At 42.9% G+C, this 22500-nt stretch overlaps 2 protein-coding genes across 6 annotated transcripts in view; both read left to right on the plus strand.

Annotated features, from left to right (window-relative positions):
- LOC127655821 (CREB-regulated transcription coactivator 2-like) overlaps positions 1-16256 on the plus strand; it is a 41188-nt gene extending 24932 nt beyond the window's left edge. For 2 of the 4 annotated variants that reach the window (XM_052143811.1, XM_052143812.1), the window contains 6 exons: positions 1590-1822; positions 4165-4583; positions 5411-5788; positions 6017-6103; positions 6685-6883; positions 14287-16256. In XM_052143811.1, the coding sequence (XP_051999771.1) occupies positions 1590-1822; positions 4165-4583; positions 5411-5788; positions 6017-6103; positions 6685-6883; positions 14287-14474 (1504 nt within the window). In that variant the 3' untranslated portion in view covers positions 14475-16256. The remainder of the gene's footprint in view (positions 1-1589; positions 1823-4164; positions 4584-5410; positions 5789-6016; positions 6104-6684; positions 6884-14286) is intronic. The other 2 variants (XM_052143813.1, XM_052143814.1) reach the window with 2 other exon arrangements.
- Positions 16257-18526: 2270 nt separating this feature from the next.
- LOC127655818 (DENN domain-containing protein 4B-like) overlaps positions 18527-22500 on the plus strand; it is a 62820-nt gene continuing 58846 nt past the window's right edge. The window contains exon 1 of one of the 2 annotated variants that reach the window (XM_052143807.1): positions 18527-18959. The gene's annotated coding sequence lies outside the window, so the exon portion shown is untranslated. The remainder of the gene's footprint in view (positions 18960-22500) is intronic. The other variant, XM_052143806.1, reaches the window with a different exon arrangement.

A 22500-nucleotide genomic window follows, 5' to 3' on the forward strand; every position in this document is an offset into this window, starting at 1 on the left:
ATGCTTTGACTTGAGACATTGGTATGGTATCCATTAAGGCTGCACAATTGTTTGATTTAAGTTGCAATCGCAATATGGTTTAGGCTGCGTTTAACAATAGACTGTAATCAGCGCTTCAGTCAGCATTGTGTAAGCAAGCGGCGCCCTCTAGCGGTCTGGTCTGCATTATCCATTACACCGCTATAGAATATATATATATATATTTTTGTTCTTTTGGTAACTTAGATTTTTCATTGATGTGGTTGACATTTCTGTGGAATATGTTTGCAATTGGTAAAGTTCTATCATATATAGTACAAACATGTCAAATGTGGGTTCTGTTGTTTTGAACTGCAATATTTCTATAGTGTCTGCATGGCTCGTCTATATGGGTAAGTAGGGCGGAGCCCCATCTAAATAATGATCCACTTATTTTTAAGTCATAAAGTAGCTGAAAGCTTCGTTACACAGTGTTTGATGTGGATATACGAGCATGTGGTGCAGAGATCTGCTGAACTCCACAGCGCCCCCTCAGTGTATCCAATGGAAATCTGTGGTCAAATACGGTACTGCAACGAGCCCTCACTGAGACCCATTGAAATAAATCTGCCCATAAACATAGTGCCAAACCAAAGGTAACTTTAGTATTAGTGCACGCCAGCCTGAACATGGCGAGCGCTATCGTTAAACACGTGTATAACAGCGTGTCGCTTCTGTGGCAAATTCAAGACAAACTGACATCAAACAACTCAGAAAGACTCTCGAAACTTTCTGTGTTCAATTTCCTGTGATCTAAACATTATTATCATTATAAAGCATTTCGTTATTTAGTACTGTGGAAACGTGTAAATGTCACGTAGATATTCTGTTTCTCTCCCTCTCCTCACTGGAGTTCTTCAACAACAATTAATGTTATAAAATAACATTTGATTTAGATTTTGAACATTTTAAGATGAAGAATATTAGAATCAACATCATGTTCTAAGAGTGCCACCTTGTGGTGGAATAATGCAAGGACAACACGTATTGTGTCAGCACGTTAATGATATTAACAATGTTACAATATAGAACGAGTAGATCATACCGCTTATATCGTGGTTACAGTAGGTAGGACTCAGTGATTTCTCAAATGTGGAAAACATGGATGGGAATAACAGAATCCAGTTATAAAAATGGCAGTAGCTACAAAAATGAAAATCGTTACATTTCCTTGTGTGGTTATTAAACTGCAAAGGCTGTGATTAAATAAAGTTAATAAATAATCCGCAGGTGCTGGATAGACACCATTTTGATAATAAAATACCATTAAACTGTTCAATTTGGAATTCCGAAATAATAACCATCTAATAATGGCGATATCCATCATGACCTCTCGTGTGTGTTTGCTTAAATATTACACTTATTATGAGCTCATAAAATGTACCTTAAAATGAGTGGGAACCCTGATACGTCACATTTTATTGACAGGTTTATGATGTGTTTAATACTTTTAGAAATCTATATTATTAAATGGTTGCATTTTGCACTAAAGTGTCATTAAATGTCTGAAGATCTCACAAGAGTTTTGCTGTTCAGTGTGTGATCTGTTCCTCCTGCTTGTGTGTTTGTAGTGTATTTCCCTCTCCTGACCAGCAGGGCGGCGCTCCTCACGGCTCAACGATGTTGAATACGGGCGGCTCGCTGCCGGATCTGACCAGTCTGCACTTTCCATCTCCGCTGCCCACCCCGCTGGACCCTGACGAGCCCGGATACCCGCCTCTCAGCGGGGGCAACAGCACGGGTAACCTCACCTCCACCCTCACCCAGCTGGGCATCAACACATCCAACGCCTTCCACTCACCAGGTGTGTGTGTGTGTGTGTGTGAGTGTGTGAGAGAGAGAGTGTGTGTGTGTGTGTGTGTGTGTGTGTGAGAGAGAGAGAGTGTGTGTGTGAGTGTGTGTGAGAGAGAGTGTGTGTGTGTGTGTGTGTGTGAGAGAGAGAGAGAGAGTGTGTGTGTGCATGTGTGAGTGTGCGTGTGTGTGCGTGTGTATGTTTGTGAGTGTGTATGTGTGCGTGTGTGTGTGTGTGTGTGCGTGTGTATGTGTGAGTGTGTGAGAGAGAGAGTGTGTGTGTGTGTGTGTGTGTGTGTGTGTGTGTGTGTGTGTGTGTGAGAGAGAGAGTGTGTGAGTGTGTATGAGTGTATGTGTGCGCGTGTGTATGTTTGTGAGTGTGTATGTGTGTGTGTGTTTATATTTGTGAGTGTTTGTTTGTGTGTGTGTGTGTATGAGTGTGTGTGTGTGTGTGTGCGTGTATGTTTGTGTGTGTGTGTGTGTTTGTATGTTTGTGAGTGTGTGTGTGTGTGTGTATGTTTGTTTGTGCATGTGAGTGTGTATGAGTGTGTGTGTGTGTATGAGTGTGTGTGTGTATTTGTGTGTGCGCGTGTGTGTATGTGTGCGTGTGTGCATGTTTGTTTGTGTGAGCGTGTGTGTGTATTTTTTTGTGTGTATGTGTGTGTGTGTGTTTGTTTGTGTGAGTGTGTATGAGTGTGTGTCTGAGTGTGTGTGTGTTTGTGTGTGAGTGTGTATGAGTGTGTGTGTGTGTATGTTTGTTTGTGTGAGTGTGTATGAGTGTGTGTGTGTGTATGTTTGTTTGTGTGAGTGTGTATGAGTGTGTGTCTGAGTGTGTGTGTGTTTGTGTGTATGAGTGTGTGTGTGTGTATGTTTGTTTGTGTGAGTGTGTATGAGTGTGTGTCTGAGTGTGTGTGTGTTTGTGTGTATGAGTGTGTGTGTGTGTATGTTTGTTTGTGTGAGTGTGTATGAGTGTGTGTCTGAGTGTGTGTGTGTGTGTGTGTGTGTTTTGCACTGAGGATGTTTTAGAGTCTCACTCTGTAATTTCTGTATTTTTTCCTGCATTGTGGCTGATTTATGGATTGTATTTGACGGATCAAAACATTTCTCTGTTTTTTGGTCTTTCCCATTTATTTTCAATGGTCGGTAAATTTTGACGGCACATACCAAAGGTGTCGCTTTGTTTTACGACCACTTAGACTCATCGAATCAAGCCCAATTTATTTGTGTATGTTCAGATGGCAAATGGAGAAATGGTCACCAAGTCTCGTACTGCTCAGATAAAGGAAACCATTTTTATGAAATGAGGGAAATTTATTTTGGTCAAAAATGACGGGCTGAGAAAGCAGAAAACGGCGTTCCGAAACAACATATAAACTACAGCAATTTCCTCACGACGTTTAAGGAATTCAGAGACTAACCCTAACCCTAAGTTTCTCCTGGAGGAAGCTGCTAATGTGACCATAACAACACATACGCAGCGTGCTAATAGGTTTATGAGGAGTGTGCGTATGCGTGGAACAGAGCTAATAACAAACGTCATCGGATAGAGCCCAACAACAAATCAACAAAATATTTCTGGGAGTACAGTTGGAAAAGCACATACACTATAAACTATACCATTTATAAACACTACTGTAAAATATCGACATTTGCGTATATGCGCAATACACCGGGGGAATCCCAGAGATTTAAGTAAAGGGAAACCCCCACTATTGCAGCGCAATTCCACTGCAGGTCGTGGTAGAAAGCTCAGGAAACAGACACAGCAACAACTCTGGAATATCTTGAAATAAAGCGAAACAACAGAGAATAAAATGAAGGATTCTCAGATGCCATGTTTGTAATTTACACAAGCGCGCGGGGAAATTACGCTGCTGTACAGAACGCTGCCATATGTATACGGGAGTACACTTCTTATACAGTGCATGTAAACGGGAATGCCGCTTTCTCGCAATAACCTGCTTTCTGGTGTGCATGTAAACATGGTCAGTAACGTGTCTTACATGGAAACAATGGGAGGGACTTTATTCAGAAATAGCAGCTTGTTTCTCCTAAGACTGACGTGAGCTCACCACACAGGAAGTGGCCTTGTCTCGTCTCCGCCGACAGCAGCAACGGTTTCATTCTTATGTTTTGAGAGAGGCCAGAAAATGAGCATGAAAAACTATTTTGTTTGGCTGAGCTCCACACACCAGCATAATTCACATTGTTGCTCAGTTGTGTAGGCCGAGTTCCCGCACTCTGAATAGATCTTGTTGATGTGTAAATGTGGGCGGTCATTTGTTAACATGGTTATCACAACCATAGTTGTTTTTGCAGTTCAATATGATGTTCTATGGTGTGTTTTTACTGCAGGTCTCTTACCATCTCTTCAGGGCACTCTGAGTAACCCCTCCCTCCAGTTGTCACTCAGCAACCCCAACATCCAATCATCTCTCAGCAGTCACTCATTCACCAACTCTCTGAGCTCCGCCTCCCTGCACTCGTCTCTCAGCAACCCCTCCCTCCAGTCCTCGTTAAGCTCCTCCTCCTCTCTGAGGTCATCGCTCAGCAACCAATCGTTGCACTCCTCCCTCAGCAGTCAGTCCCTCCAATCAGCATCCAGTAATGCCTGTTACAGCGGCTCGGGGTCATTTTCGGTGCAGCCGCAGGTCAGTATGTCCCCTCGCAGACGAGCGCAGCTCTCTCCTGTCAGTCTGACCGCAGACACCCGCAGACATCACCCCAAACAGTTCTTGCCCACCGTCTCCTCCACTCTCACCTCCATCACGCAGGTAAACATACACAAACGTTTGTTTCACTGTATTAGTCAGAACATCTCAGATGCAGTGGCCGTTACTCAGAGGTAGGGATGTTTGCTGTATCATAACCCTAAACCTCATATAAACTTAAGAATATTAGTTAGATATTAAATAATCTATTGGTTCATATCAGTAGTTAATACCAAAACATGTTGGCGATTTCTGAGCATTTTTAACTAGTGCGGCAAGGCAAGTTTATTTACATAGCACCTTTCATAACTAAGTACATGTTGTTGTTGCTTATATGCCGCGTTTTCACTTATAACTTGACGAAAAATAAACGGAACATAAAATATCACATAACATTATTTAGAGTCTGTGATTATCTTTCAATCGAGTCCACACACAAGATAATCAGATGTATAGATCATTAGATAATCCACATGAAGCACAATGTTACATATGACCACCAGGAGATGGCGCCAAATACACGACACAGACTCAATGATGACTCAAATGACACAGAATGAAACTCATTCTGTGAAATCTCATGACTAAAATCATGTCTGCATGCTATGCAAACCTTTAGTCATTGTTGTGTTTGCATGTGTAATTAGTTCTTATGTACAATTATTATCTTTTATTTGTTTGGAGATGTTTTTGGACACTATGATCAATTATATTTGTAATGTTGTAACTTTTGATTGCTTTGGCGCATCAATACAAACATATTCTCAGATGCAGTTGACATGATTGGGAACAAAACAAAAACAGTTTTTCTGTATAGGGTTTAGATAACACTGGTATAATACAGTTATGACACGATTACCCATACGTCTCTCTGTCTGTTTCTCTGTTAGGGTGTGGCTCTAGACACCAGTCAGTTACAGGGGGATCAGAGGTCGCCTCAGTATTCTTTCAGTCAGCCGCAGCAGATTCAGAAAGGTCTTGCTCCTGCGCAAACGGGCAGCCACACGCACACGCTCCAGTCCTCATCACAGACTGCACAGCTGTCCATGCAGAACATGCAGAACTTTCAAATGCAGAGCCAGAACCTCATGAGCTACGGGCCTGCAGATGCGCAGCAGAACCAGCAGCGGCGGGACATGCAGGCACAGACGGGCGGCCCGACAGAGCAGCAATCAGCGCAGACTCAACCCAATCCGCAGAACCAGTCCCTCCATCCCCACCAGCAGCAAATCAGTCCATCTTTTAGCTGTGAACTGGACTTTTACAACGTGAGTGCTTCAGATGAAGAGTTTTGACTAGACGTATGCAGGTATTCAATAACACGGCATACCGCAATAAATAACATGCAAGGTTATGTTATCGTAAACAAAAAACCCCGGCGCTACAAATAAAGTAAATCTGAAATTAATCTAATGAGAAACATGGTATTAATGTAGCACATAATAATGGTAATACTACAAATCATTAAATATGATTATTTCTGTGCTGTCAATCAGGACGCCCTGTTTCTCAACTCTCTGTTGAACGACCCGTACCTGAATCTGCAGTTAACCGGCCGACACAACCAGAACCAGAACCAGCAGGTTACACACAAATACACACACACACACACACACACTCACTCACTCACTCACTCACTCACTCACTCACTCACTCACTCACTCACTCACACGCACACACACACACAAATACACAAACACACACACATATACACACACACGCGCACACACACACACTCACTCACTCACACACTCACTCACTCACTCACTCACTCACACACACACACAAATACACAAACACACAAATACACACTCACACACACACACTCACTCACACACTCACTCACTCACTCACTCACTCACTCACACACACACACAAATACACAAACACACAAATACACACTCACACACACACACTCACTCACTCACTCACTCACACACACACACAAATACACAAACACATATACACACACACACACACATATACACACACACACACACACACATATACACACGCGCACACGCGCACACACGCGCGCACACACACGTGCACACACACAAATACACACACTCACTCACACACGCAGACACACACACACACACACACTGATGTCACACTGCTGATGTCCAGTGCTGTTATTCAATCATGTGTTTGTTGTGTTCAGGTGAGTTTGGACTCTCAGGTGGAGGGTTTGAATGATGATGGGGGTTCTGATCATTCGGTAAAAGGTCACAGCAGTTCCTATCACTGCCAGCAGGGGACGTTAGAGCTGCTGGACTCCACAGATCAACAGCTGCTCACTCAGAGTCAGTGTTCGAGTTACAGCGATGGGCGGCACACTGTACCCAACGTCTTACTCACAGGTGAGCGGGTGCTGATTAGCTGATGCAGGTGGGTGGGAGCATAAACGTCTATTTAGATCACATGACTTTAATTGTCTCTTCAACATACACACATAATACACAATATATACAATCTACAAACAATACACAGATTTGCAAATCGGGTCTTAAATCAGTTTTCTAAAATTGAAGTTCACAAAAGTATTAAAGATCTTAATTGATATAACAAAAGTCTTTATTATCATTTAAGGAGGTTTTGCATTTGGGGATGGAAATACAGGATTCACGAAATTATTATTAAACTTCAGAAGGATACAGTTTAATTAAATTGATGCGTGCGGCGTCGTTCAAATTGTTGACCGCTCTGTTTCACGAGCTCCCCAACGTGCCCGAAGAATGTGCAACAGTGCTGCATCTTCAGTGAGTAACGGACATGACAAGCGATCACTGATTATTTACTTTTGATGAATTATGACAAGTGCACTTTAAAGTATTTATATTGTAATACATTGTAGATGATTGTAAGAGTGCATATTTTAGGGGGTCTGTGTATCTCAGCGAGTATTGACGCTGAATATCACCGCTGGAGTCGCGAGTTTGAATCCAGGGCGTGCTGAGTGACTCCAGTCAGGTCTCCTTAGCAACCAAATTGGCCCGGTTGCTAGGGAGGGTAGAGTCACATGGGGTAACCAAATTGGCCCATTGCTAGGGAGGGTAGAGTCACATGGGGTAACCAAATTGGCCCGGTTGCTAGGGAGGATAGAGTCACATGGGGTAACCAAATTGGCCCGGATGCTAGGGAGGGTAGAGTCACATGGGGTGACCAAATTGGCCCGGTTGCTAGGGAGGGTAGAGTCACATGGGGTGACCAAATTGGCCCGGTTGCTAGGGAGGGTAGAGTCACATGGGGTAACAAAATTGGCCTGGTTGTTAGGGAGGGTAGAGTCACATGGGGTAACCAAATTGGGCTGGTTGCTAGGGAGGGTAGAGTCACATGGGGTAACCAAATTGGCCCGGTTGCTAGGGAGGGTAGAGTCACATGGGGTGACCAAATTGGCCCGGTTGCTAGGGAGGGTAGAGTCACATGGGGTAACCTCCTCGTGGTCGCTATAATGTGGTTCTCGCTCTCGGTGGGGCGTGTGGTGAGTTGTGCGCGGATGCTGTGGAGAATAGCGTGACGCCTCCACACGCGCTACATCTCCATGGTAACGCACTCAACAAGTCACGTGATGAGATGCTCGGATTAACGGTCTCAGATGTGGAGGCAACTGAGATTCGTCCTCCGCCACCCGGATTGAGGCGAGTCACTACGCCACCACGAGGACTAGGGAATTGGGTGTTACAAATTGGGGAGAAAAAAGAGCATTAAATTGCTGCATATTTTATTTTTATTTTTTTTCTAAGATGGGAATAAATGCATTTTGAAAGGAAAATAAATATATATATATCTATATCTATATATATATATATATATATATATATATATATATATATATATATAGATATATATATTCGCAAATTTTAGCACTTTTAAAATCTGCAATTAATGACGTTACCTGCGGAAAGTAATGTGATTAATCACGATTAGCTGCGAAGAGTTCTGCGATTAATTAAGATTAGCTGCGAAGAGTTCTGCGATTAATCACGATCAGCTGCAAAGAGTTCTGCGATTAATTAAGATTAGCTGCGAAGAGTTCTGCGATTAATCACGATTAGCTGTGAAGAGTTCTGCGGTTAATCAAGATTAGCTGTGAAGAGTTCTGCGGTTAATCAAGATTAGCTGTGAAGAGTTCTGCGGTTAATCAAGATTAGCTGTGAAGAGTTCTGCGGTTAATCAAGATTAGCTGTGAAGAGTTCTGCGGTTAATCAAGATTAGCTGTGAAGAGTTCTGCGGTTAATCAAGATTAGCTGCGAAGAGTTCTGCGGTTAATCAAGATTAGCTGCGAAGAGTTCTGCGGTTAATCAAGATTAGCTGCGAAGAGTTCTGCGATTAATCAAGATTAGCTGCGAAGAGTTCTGCGGTTAATCAAGATTAGCTGCGAAGAGTTCTGCGATTAATTAAGATTAGCTGCGAAGAGTTCTGCGGTTAATCAAGATTAGCTGCGAAGAGTTCTGCGATTAATCAAGATTAGCTGCGAAGAGTTCTGCGGTTAATCAAGATTAGCTGCGAAGAGTTCTGCGGTTAATCAAGATTAGCTGTGAAGAGTTCTGCGGTTAATCAAGATTAGCTGCGAAGAGTTCTGCGATTAATCAAGATCAGCTGTGAAGAGTTCTGCGGTTAATCAAGATCAGCTGTGAAGAGTTCTGCGGTTAATCAAGATTAGCTGTGAAGAGTTCTGCGGTTAATCAAGATTAGCTGCGAAGAGTTCTGCGGTTAATCAAGATTAGCTGCGAAGAGTTCTGCGGTTAATCAAGATTAGCTGTGAAGAGTTCTGCGGTTAATCAAGATCAGCTGTGAAGAGTTCTGCGGTTAATCAAGATCAGCTGTGAAGAGTTCTGCGGTTAATCAAGATCAGCTGCGAAGAGTTCTGCGGTTAATCAAGATCAGCTGTGAAGAGTTCTGCGGTTAATCAAGATTAGCTGTGAAGAGTTCTGCGGTTAATCAAGATTAGCTGCGAAGAGTTCTGCGATTAATCAAGATCAGCTGTGAAGAGTTCTGCGGTTAATCAAGATTAGCTGTGAAGAGTTCTGTGGTTAATCAAGATTAGCTGTGAAGAGTTCTGCGGTTAATCAAGATTAGCTGTGAAGAGTTCTGCGGTTAATCAAGATTAGCTGTGAAGAGTTCTGCGGTTAATCAAGATTAGCTGTGAAGAGTTCTGCGGTTAATCAAGATTAGCTGCGAAGAGTAACCTTGGGAGAAACCAGACTCACTGTGGGGGCCAGTTCCCCTCTGACTAACCCCACCCTAACCCTAAACCAGACTCACTGTGGGGGCCAGTTCCCCTCTGACTAACCCCACCCTAACCCTAAACCAGACTCACTGTGGGGGCCAGTTCCCCTCTGACTGACCCCGCCCTAACCCTAAACCAGACTCACTGTGGGGGCCAGTTCCCCTCTGACTAACCCCACCCTAACCCTAAACCAGACTCACTGTGGGGGCCAGTTCCCTCTGACTAACCCCACCCTAACCCTAAACCAGACTCACTGTGGGGGCCAGTTCCCTCTGACTAACCCCACCCTAACCCTAAACCAGACTCACTGTGGGGGCCAGTTCCCTCTGACTGACCCCGCCCTAACCCTAAACCAGACTCACTGTGGGGGCCAGTTCCCTCTGACTAACCCCACCCTAACCCTAAACCAGACTCACTGTGGGGGCCAGTTCCCTCTGACTAACCCCACCCTAACCCTAAACCAGACTCGCTGTGGGGCCGGTTCCCCTCTGACTAACCCCACCCTAACCCTAAACCAGACTCACTGTGGGGGTCAGTTCCCTCTGACTAACCCCACCCTAACCCTAAACCAGACTCACTGTGGGGGCCAGTTCCCTCTGACTAACCCCACCCTAACCCTAAACCAGACTCACTGTGGGGGCCAGTTCCCTCTGACCAACCCCACCCTAACCCTAAACCAGACTCACTGTGGGGGCCAGTTCCCTCTGACCAACCCCACCCTAACCCAGACTCACTGTGGGGGCCAGTTCCCTCTGACTAATCCCACCCTAACCCTAAACCAGACTCACTGTGGGGGCCAGTTCCCTCTGACTAACCCCACCCTAACCCTAAACCAGACTCACTGTGGGGGTCAGTTCCCTCTGACTAACCCCACCCTAACCCTAAACCAGACTCACTGTGGGGGCCAGTTCCCTCTGACTGACCCCGCCCTAACCCTAAACCAGACTCACTGTGGGGGCCAGTTCCCTCTGACTAACCTCACCCTAACCCTAAACCAGACTCACTGTGGGGGCCAGTTCCCTCTGACTAACCCCACCCTAACCCTAAACCAGACTCACTGTGGGGGTCAGTTCCCCTCTGACTAATCCCACCCTAACCCTAAACCAGACTCACTGTGGGGGCCAGTTCCCCTCTGACTAACCCCACCCTAACCCTAAACCAGACTCACTGTGGGGGTCAGTTCCCCTCTGACTAACCCCACCCTAACCCTAAACCAGACTCACTGTGGGGGCCAGTTCCCCTCTGACTGACCCCGCCCTAACCCTAAACCAGACTCACTGTGGGGGCCAGTTCCCCTCTGACTAACCTCACCCTAACCCTAAACCAGACTCACTGTGGGGGCCAGTTCCCCTCTGACTAACCCCACCCTAACCCTAAACCAGACTCACTGTGCCGGGTTCTGTGATTAATCACGATTAGCTGTGACAGGTTCTGCGATTAATCACGGTTAGCTGTGGCGGGTTCTGCGATTAATCACAATTTGCTGTGGGGTTCTGCAATTAATCGCGATTAGCTGTGACGAGTTCTCCGATTGCTAACGATTTGCTGTGGGGTTCTACAGTTAATCTCGCTTTGCTGTGGGGTTCTGCGATTGATCGCGATTGGCTGTGGAGAGTTCTGTGGTTAATCCCGATTGGCTGCGGAGAGTTCTGCAGTTAATCCCGATTAGCTGCGGAGAGTTCTGCGGTTAATCCCGATTAGCTGCGGAGAGTTCTGCGGTTAATCCCGATTAGCTGCGGAGAGTTCTGCGGTTAATCCCGATTAGCTGTGGAGAGTTCTGCGGTTAATCAAGATCAGCTGTGAAGAGTTCTGCGGTTAATCAAGATTAGCTGTGAAGAGTTCTGCGGTTAATCGCGATTAGCTGCGGAGAGTTCTGCGGTTAATCCCGATTAGCTGCGGAGAGTTCTGCGGTTAATCCCGATTAGCTGTGGAGAGTTCTGCGGTTAATCAAGATCAGCTGTGAAGAGTTCTGCGGTTAATCAAGATCAGCTGTGAAGAGTTCTGCGGTTAATCAAGATTAGCTGCGAAGAGTTCTGCGGTTAATCAAGATTAGCTGTGAAGAGTTCTGCGGTTAATCAAGATTAGCTGTGAAGAGTTCTGCGGTTAATCGCGATTAGCTGTGAAGAGTTCTGCGGTTAATCAAGATCAGCTGTGAAGAGTTCTGCGGTTAATCAAGATTAGCTGTGAAGAGTTCTGCGGTTAATCAAGATTAGCTGTGAAGAGTTCTGCGGTTAATCAAGATCAGCTGTGAAGAGTTCTGCGGTTAATCAAGATTAGCTGTGAACAGTTCTGCGGTTAATCAAGATCAGCTGTGAAGAGTTCTGCGGTTAATCGCGATTAGCTGTGAAGAGTTCTGCGGTTAATCAAGATCAGCTGTGAAGAGTTCTGCGGTTAATCAAGATCAGCTGTGAAGAGTTCTGCGGTTAATCAAGATTAGCTGTGAACAGTTCTGCGGTTAATCAAGATCAGCTGTGAACAGTTCTGCGGTTAATCAAGATTAGCTGCGGAGGGTTCTGCGGTTAATCCCGATTAGCTGCGGAGGGTTCTGCGGTTAATCCCGATTAGCTGCGGAGAGTTCTGCGGTTAATCGCGATTAGCTGTGGAGAGTTCTGCGGTTGATCGCGATTAGCTGGGGAGAGTTCTGCGGTTGATCGCGATTAGCTGCGGAGAGTTCTGCGGTTAATCCCGATTAGCTGTGGAGAGTTCTGCGGTTAATCAAGATCAGCTGTGAAGAGTTCTGCGGTTAATCGTGATTAGCTGCGGAGAGTTCTGCGGTTAATCCCGATTAGCTGCGGAGGGTTCTGCGGTTAATCGCGATTAGCTGCAGAGGGTTCTGCGGTTAATCGCGATTAGCTGCGGAGAGTTCTGCGGTTAATCGCGATTAGCTGCGAAGAGTTCTGCGGTTAATCGCGATTAGCTGCGAAGAGTTCTGCGGTTAATCGCGATCAGCTGCGAAGAGTTCTGCGGTTAATCGCGATCAGCTGCGAAGAGTTCTGCGGTTAATCGTGATTAGCTGCGGAGAGTTCTGCGGTTAATCAAGATCAGCTGCGAAGAGTTCTGCGGTTAATCAAGATCAGCTGTGAAGAGTTCTGCGGTTAATCGCGATTAGCTGCGGAGAGTTCTGCGGTTAATCAAGATCAGCTGTGAAGAGTTCTGTGGTTAATCGTGATTAGCTGCGGAGAGTTCTGCGGTTAATCGCGATTAGCTGCGGAGGGTTCTGCGATTGATCGCGATTAGCTGCGGAGAGTTCTGCGGTTAATCGCGATTAGCTGCGGAGAGTTCTGCGATTAATCACGATTTGCTGCGGAGAGTTGTGCGGTTAATCGCGATTAGCTGCGGAGAGTTCTGCGATTAATCACGATTAGCTGGGGGGGAGTTCTGCGGTTAATCGCGATTAGCTGGGGGGAGTTCTGCGATTAATCACGATTAGCTGGGGGGAGTTCTGCGGTTAATCCCGATTAGCTGGGGGGAGTTCTGCGATTAATCACGATTAGCTGGGGGGAGTTCTGCGGTTAATCACGATTAGCTGGGGGGAGTTCTGCGATTAATCACGATTAGCTGGGGGGAGTTCTGCGGTTAATCCCGATTAGCTGCGGAGAGTTCTGCGGTTAATCGTGATTAGCTGCGGAGAGTTCTGCGATTAATCACGATTAGCTGCGGAGAGTTCTACGATTAGCTGGGGGAGTTCTGCGGTTAATCGCGATTAGCTGCGGAGAGTTCTGCGGTTAATCGCGATTAGCTGCGGAGAGTTCTGCGATTAATCACGATTAGCTGGGGAGAGTTCTGCGGTTAATCGCGATTAGCTGCGGAGAGTTCTGCGGTTAATCGCGATTAGCTGCGGAGGGTTCTGCGATTGATCGCGATTAGCTGCGGAGAGTTCTGCGGTTAATCCCGATTAGCTGCGGAGAGTTCTGCGGTTAATCCCGATTAGCTGCGGAGAGTTCTGCGGTTAATCCCGATTAGCTGCGGAGAGTTCTGTGGTTAATCACGCTTGCCTGCAAAAAGTAATGCAATTAACTTTGAAAGTTATGCGATTAATCACAGTTTAAATGTAATCGACTTACAGCACTAAACATCATATAATAATATTCAGGTCGACTGTTTCAAAAACAACAATGCAAATGTAAAATAGACCAAGACTAAAGTTTACAAAAGAGAGACGTGTTTTCAGTATTTTGAAATATTTTAATTTTTTTCATGCCATTCTACCCCTTATGCAATATTTGTAAAGTTTTCGAAGCCTTAAAGGAAGTTTCATATCCGCGTATTTTGATTTCAAGTTAAACATGAATAAATGACTTCTTAAGAAGAAAATTACAATTAATTATCATAATCACAATTATCACACATATCTGCCAGATTTCATAATCACAACAGAAAAAAAATGAGATGACGGCAAAACGTTGCTTGGTCACTAGATTCATTTTTACATTTGGGAATTTTAAAACAGTCCTGGATAAATGTTGGTCTTAATGACTGTGTGTGTGTGTGTGTGTGTGTGTGTGTGTGTGTGTGTGTGTGTGCGTGTTTCAGGTGATTCTCCGTCAGGCCTGTCTAAGGAGATCACTAACGCTCTGTCGGGTGTCCCGGGCTTTGAGATGGACCGGTTCTCTTCAGACGACCCGCTGGTGCTGGAGGGTCTGAGCATGCTCACAGACGGAGACCTGATGCTGGCCGACCCCGCGGTCGAGGACTCGTTCCGCTCGGACCACCTCAAATGACAAGCGGGTCGTCGGTGACGGCGTTTGCTTTATGACTGATCTCCTCCTCGGGTCATTAAGAGCAGGACGGACTGATGAACGAGACAGAAATGAGGGCGTGCCACTTTTAGGTGTCTTAGCGGCATGCTAACTAATGCACTTGTACACATGCGCTTCTGCCCTTAAACTCTTTGTGCTTCTCTAAAGATCTGTGTATTAAACCCGCTACAGATGACACGGAAGCGAAACATCAAACACGTACAGCTCAAGTGTGCGACGATGATCTCAGGTGAATGTTGAGTCACTATAAACATCTGTTTGTTTGAGCGGCTCGACCTGTCAACTGAAATGAGTCATGAGGGAAATGAGGGGCGGGGACTACCTGTTTGTTTGTTTGTCAGGGGGCGGAGCTTCACTCACGTTCTGAGTGAAAGCCGCACATGTTTGTTCTGTTGCGGCATGAGCTGAAGGATTGAAATCGTGCAACTAAATATCTATTTGTGTGTAACGGCTCTTTCCAACATCCGCTCGATCCGCTGACTCGTCATGTGATCAGATTTACTGTGATTAACTCGTCTGTGACCTCTTGTGCCGATTGTTCTCCTGAGCGAGGCCATATTCAGCAGAGTTGCTAGAGATGTTTATGAGATGTTTATGAGATGTTTATGATGGTTTTTCACCAGCGCGGTTGTGTTTACCTCGTGAACAGGTCCGGCGCGTATAAAAGAAAGCAGGGAATTATATTTGGCACACAATAATAATAAATGTATATAAGAAGGGATATCCTATATTTAAGATCATTACGTTTTTATACCTATAACTGAAATATAAAGTTTTATAAGTTATATTAAAGTTTTCCTTCCCTGAAGAACAATAAAATTATGCATTTCTTTTGAGGTTTACCATTAATTTGCATATTCAAATAAGCACATTTTTGGGGAAAAAAAATGACAAATTCAGAAATCTACACGTCTGTAAGTTGAACCATGAATAAATGATGAGAATGTGGCATAAATTGGAGACAGATTGATGCCATCTGCTGAATATAATATATGATATAGATGTCTGATAACCTCATTTTATATTTAATCTCAACATGTGCATTTGGACATATATTAAGACATTATCAAACTATTATTTGTGAAAGTTTAGCATATTAAAAGTGATTTGAAGAGTTTATGTCATTATGTCAAACCTGACCATGATGTTACAATGTTACACAGAATAAACATTTAATATCAAAATAATAATGTAATAACTCAAATGCATAATAATGTCAAGAGAATGAACCTCATAGAAACAGAAAGTGCTTAATTTCATGAACATAATGTCAAAATAATAATTAATCAAATCTTAATGGTCTTAAAATGGGCTTCATTGTCTTTCAAATATACAACATGAATTCTTATTTCTTTAATTTTGGGGTGAAACATCTGTGTTGTCGGAGGTGAATCCCAAAATATCAAGCCAAGATGGTGATTTATATTTGTGCTCACGTGTGTTTATAAATGGCCTTATCAGCTCATGTAACGCTGCGTTTGTGTTCGCGGCTCTATCTGTGATATATCAGCTGTGACCGCGCTTTGGTGTATTTTGCTTTATGATGGTTAAACTGTTGAGCTGTGACGAGAGATTCCTACAGATGTTCTTAAAGGGGCAGTTCACCCAAAAATGAAAATTCTCTCATTATTTCCTCACCCTCATGTCATCCCAGAGGTGTGACTTCCTTTCTTCACCAGAACACAAATGAAGATTTTTAGATGAATATTTCAGCTCTGTAGGTTCATACAATGCAAGTGAATGGTGACCAGAACTTTGAAGCTCCAAAAGCACATAAAGGCAGCATAAAAGTATTCCATAAGACTCCAGTGGTTTAATCCATGTCTTCAGAAGAGATATGATAGATGTGGGATTTATAGTTTTCATTTACTATAAATCTCCACTTTCACTTTCACAATTTCTTCTTTTGTTTTTGGCGATTTGCATTCTTCGTGCATATCGCCCCCTGCTGTGCAGGGAGGAGAAAGACAAAAAAAGGGAGTGATAAAGGAGAAATCATATTTCACAACAGCCCAGTAGGTGGCGATATGCAGGAAGAATGCAAATCACCAAAACTACAGAAGAAGAACTCTTGTGAATGTGCATAGGAGAGCCGTTTTGTAGATTTATAGTAAAAAAAAATGAAAGGACTTAAAAATGGATCTAATATGGAACACCTAATACATCACTTCTGAAGACATGGATTAAACCACTGGAGTCGTATGGATTACTTTTATGCTGCTTTTATGTGCTTTTTGGAGCTTCAAAGTTCTGGTCACCATTCAGTTCTATTGTATGAACCTACAGATTACTTATGGATTACTTTTATGTGCTTTTTGGAGCTTAAAAGTTCTGGTCACCATTCACTTGCCTTGTATGGACCTAGAGATTACGTATGGGTTACTTTTATGTGCTTTTTGGAGCTTCAAAGTTCTGGTCACCATTCACTTGCATTGTATGGACCTACAGAGCTGAAATATTCTTCTAAACATCTTAATTTGTGTTCTGGTGAAGAAAGAACATCAAACACATCTGGGACAACATTTTTAATTAAATAAATCAATTAATCAGTTTCACAAAACTAGTTATGCATTTAGATCAAATCTTTATTATTTACTGAATATAAATGGGTGTTTCTGAATGTCCAACAGAAATGTTTCAAACTATTTCATGGAATATTTCTAAATAAATGGGTACTTTTACTGATCTACATTTATTTATACAGCCCTGTAAACCGTGACGTGTTTTCAAAATGTTCAGATGTTCATATGGTGACTATATAAGTATGAGACACGAGGGCTGTCAGATATATGTGAATGTTACAAACGCTTGTGATATATGATGTTTATGTGCTGTTTAACGCCTGCCACCGCATTGCACTGTAGAATGAGCTGTTGAACAGCTCTAATATAAATATATATGAAAAGAATGACACCCGTCACCTGATAATGACTAATCTTTTACATTCCCTTTGTGTTATATGAGTTCTTCGTTAACTAGTCCTAGCTTCAATATGAATAAGAATACATTTGCTATTTTAAGATGTACTTTTACAACTGCTACTCTTGATTTTTGTCGTCTTGATAACCAGGGAAACTGTGTATGTTGTAAATAATGTTCCTAAAGCAGGCGCTTCTAACTGAATTTTTTTTAAAGACTATATCCTCACTATATTTTACAGAAAAAATAAAGAATTTTATGAATATGTGCATCAGACTCTGTGACATCATTTCCTCCGAGCGAGTATTAATAGCTGCATGTGTCCAGTAAGAGGTCTCATTTCAAGGGAGCTGTTTTCTAGGGGTGAAAGGTCAGGGCTGGTAAGTGAAAGGTTGTTGGCTGAAACACCCACTATGTTTGATGCATGATAAACACTGAACATCATGTTACTACAGGAGTGCTAAACCTGTAATAATTGCTGTATTTTACTTAGTTAGAGCTGTTGCAATTATTAATAATGTTTCACTCCATGTATTTTCTTCTAGATTATGAGTGTTATTGTAATGTTCTTCCACGCCGCTAGGGGTCAGTGATTGAGAGGCATGCGCAATATTGTTCTTCCTCCAGAGGGCGCACGACGGTCGTGTCTAGAAGGTAACCCCACCGTTACCTAAAGTCTCGCGAGAGCCGAATTTAATGTTCACACAGGTTGTTTTTGTTTATTTAGAGTCCCACAGAAACTCTAAAACAACCCCTGACCTTAACCCTACCAGTAAATCTAACCCTAAACCTAACCTTGATTACAGCGAATGAGACTCTCGCGATACATAAGCAGCCGGAGGGTTACCTTCTAGACAGCAGCTCTCGGCCGCCGTGATAGCGAAATCCACCTTTGAGCCGCATTCAAAACCCAGGAGGTTTTTTGTCTTAAGGCATTTGTACACTTAAAGCTATAAAATCCCTAAACACCCCCCCCCCCCCTCCAAACATTCATACCTGACATACAAATGTAAATCAGTCCCAGCAATCTTTGAGAAATCACGAGCGACTGTGATTGGTCCGTCCTGAGGAGCGCTGAGAAAAGGAGTCACGTGACAATATCGTAAATAAACCGTCTCTCCTGACTGACAAACTTAAATTGACACTGGACTGAATATAGACGGTGAACAGTTCAAATAAGATAATTATTATTTAAACGCATCGTTCCTGACCAACCAGAGACGTCAGAGACCCGCCTGTGATAGAGTTATAGTTTCATTCTAATGATCTACTCGTTTCTCCTTCTGTTTGTCAGTGACGCGCTTGTAACGCTCCTCCGCGCCGCTGGGCGTCAGTCCGTGTGTCGCTTCTGCAGCTGCGGCGACGCACTGTGTGATTCTGTCCGTGATGGCGGAGCTCAGCGGCGACAGTTCGTCCGTGCAGTGAAACTCGAGCCCGAACCAAAACCAGCGCCGGTACCGAATGACAGCGGAGTGAGTGTGTGAGCATGAGTGGAACCGACCTGACCCGAGTGGCACTGCTGCTGTGGTGAGTACCGACCCGAACACAGCCGATCAGACCCGTGACAGCTGCAGAATTAACACATATTTATTATTATACTAATGGGTGTGCGTTGTGCATTGTGCGCATGTGCTGAATCGAACCATACCCCTGAATCACAGGTAACGTAGAATATTTACCGCGTGTTTTGGCCCTTTACTGTGGCGTTACCATGGTACAGTGACGTATGAGATGAAACTAAATAACATACTGACTGGTATACCGCGGTAATCACGATACTCACGATACGCCAATGAGTTTAATAGAATAATGTTGAATTACCAGAAAACATGAACGTGCAGTTTATGGCAGGTTAATGAATTAATGATATTTGTTCATATTGAGTGAATATTAATGCTGGGATTGATACAGATTTCCTGATTCAATTCAATTTCACAAACTCTTGATTTAATTCCGATTTAAAATAAATAAAATTTCGATACATGTGTGTATATTTCATTAAAATAATAATTTTACAAATGTTATTTTATCATTCGTTTTTCATCATTTTGGGCACATTTTAGCTTTTTAAAAAAAAAATGTGTTCCATCAATAATTATTAGATTTTTAAGATTATAGTCATAACATTTCTAATATTGATATATATGTATACATATATATATATATATATATATATATATACACACACACATCTTCTATAGTGTAATTAGATTACTGTACTAATTACTCTGTCTGAAAAGTAATTGCATTACTAATTACTTTCTAAAACACTGATCGACCTCGACCAGATGAAAAATACAAGGATAGACACGAAACTGTTCCTTTAATTCTGTCAAATAAATCATATAAAATTAAATTAATTATTCATGAACTGGCCAAAGAATTTAAAGGGGCGGCATTAAATTAGAAAACATATATACTTTACATTTAGATTTTAAATTCACTATTTTTTATACAGAATTGTTCTGTATACAGTGTTTAATGTAGTTACATCAGATTTATAACAATTAAGAGTAATCCCTTATTTGACTTTTTTCCAATGAAATATTAATTTAATTACAGTAATTCATTACTTAGTAATGCTTTACACTGTTTATTGTTAATAACAGTCATGAAAAAGATTTCAAATATTAAAGAAACCCGTTTAAAAGAATCATTGTATAACCTAATCTCGCATCTAATCTTAGTTTTAAAACTTAAATAATTCTTAATTCATTTGTCACCGGTGTTACAACAAGGACTGCAATTAACGATTATTTTGATAATCGATTATTCGACTATTCTGGGTTAGGGATGAATTAAAGGATGAATTAAATACAGGATATAACGGCGCAGTGTTTCCTTTTTACACGCTCTGACAGGCAAGTTTTGCTCAAGCGGAACAGCAGGTGCGGCTCTGCTTTATTTCACAACGACACTGCTTCTGTATTTACTTATTTTGCATGTTTGTATTATAACACTGTGCGATCTACATCACATTAAATGTGACCTACTATGCAAAATTCACTTTTACATGGTGTTTGTACATAAATGTGAGTCGGCAGTGTGTGTACACAACCACCCTATAAAAGTCTTTCTTATATTTCTATTCATCATAAACCGAGTGTCAAAATGAACGCTTTTCGTTTCTGCTCTAAAGTGACGTCACGTTAGATCAGGCCCCGCCCACGACTGGTGACGGACTCCGCCCTATTATCATAGCTCCTCCCCTGAGTGATGTACACACAGTGCTGGAGCAGATGCAGTGAAGAATAATGTCTCATAAGTGTTCTGTACTTCATGTACTCCCGGCATCAGAGACACTGACGACGCAGTGGACAAGCTGGACTGTAATCCGGTAATCCCGGTGGGCCGACGCACTTTGGTGCTGATCAGGGGCGGACTGGCCATCGGGAGAACCGAGCGGGCTGGTGGGTCGGCGCGTTATGTAGAACGGACCACAAAACGGCGCCACGATATGTAGAAAAGGACAGCGATCACCCCCCGCTCAACTTTTGGGCCAGTTGCTACAGTATCTCACATAAGTAAGTACACCCCTCACATCTTTGTGAATATTTGATTATATCTTTTCATGTGACAACACTGAAGAAATGACACTTTGCTACAATGTAAAGTCGTGAACGTACAGCTTGTGTAACAGTGTACGTTTACTGTCCCCTCAAAATAACTCAACACACAGCCATTAATGTCTAAACCGCTGGCAACTAAAGTGAGTGAGGCCTGTTCTGAGTGGAACCTGTCCTGTTAAACCGCTGTATGGTCTTGGCCATGGTGCTGCAGCTCAGTGTTAGGGTCTTGGCAATCTTCTTATGTAGAGCAACAATTCCTTTTTTCAGATCCTCAGAGAGTTCTTTGCCATGAGGTGCCATGTTGAACTTCCAGTGACCAGTTTGAGCGAGTGTGAGAGCCATGACACCAAATTTAACACACCTGCTCCCCATTCACACCTGAGACCTTGTAACACTAATGAGTCACATGACACCGGGGAGGGAAAATGGCTAATTGGGGCCAATTTGGACATTTTCAATTCGGGGTGTTCTCACTTTAGTTGCCAGCAGTTTAGACATTAATGGCTGTGTGTTGAGTTATTTTGAGGGGACAGTAAATGTACACTGTTACACAAGCTGTACACTCACGACTTTACATTGTAGCAAAGTGTCATTTCTTCAGTGTTGTCACATGAAAAGATATAATCAAATATTCACAAAAATGTGAGGGGTGTACTTACTTTTTTGAGATACTGTATGTTAAATCCCGAGCCGATTTACTCTGTCAGTCATGTAGGTTCTGATTTGTTGTTGCTATAGTAACCGAAGCACGAGCTGTAAAGGCACAGCCCTCTTCTGGAAAGGGGGCGGGGAGCAGCAGCTCATTTGCATTTAAAGAGACACACACGAAAAGAGCGTGTTGTTGATTCCACCCAAAAAGAGGCGTTTATAACATGATATAATAAATGATCCGTGGGGTGTTATGAGCTGAAACTTCAGACACACATTCTGGGGACACCCGAGACTTATTTCACATCTTGTATAAAGGGGCATAATAGGTCTCCTTTAACTCTTTCCCCGCCAAACACGGAATTTTCAGGGTTTTATGAAAAAACGCTTCCCCGCCAAACACGGAATTTTCCGGGTTTCCATGTTTTAGGTGTTATACGGTAAGGAAGACCACGGCATGTTTTTGAAAGAGTACGCAACTCTTTGATCAAAGAAACAGACTGCGATCGTCTCAAACGTGAAGTGGAACACCATACTAATACTAAAGCACTTGTTTGATAAAAATGCCTTTTTCTCAGCTTTTTGTCTGAAATGTTGTTTTTGACAAAACCTACCTCTGTTCAAGTGGCAATAAAAAAAGAACAAATGAAGATAAAATAATTTTTTTTTGCCTAAAAGCAGAGGCTCAGATCATTATTGTGATATATAGCATCTTCATATATTCATGGAAGAAAATATTCTGCGGGCCATTAAATTTTAGCGAAAATCATCAAAAACCCTGGCGGTGGCTGGCAACTTTTTTTAAAAACGCTGGCGGGGAAAGAGTTAATCTGTTTGGAGTGTTAAATTAA

Source organism: Xyrauchen texanus, chromosome 15 (assembly GCF_025860055.1).
Source record: "Xyrauchen texanus isolate HMW12.3.18 chromosome 15, RBS_HiC_50CHRs, whole genome shotgun sequence".
Lineage (NCBI taxonomy): Eukaryota > Metazoa > Chordata > Actinopteri > Cypriniformes > Catostomidae > Xyrauchen > Xyrauchen texanus.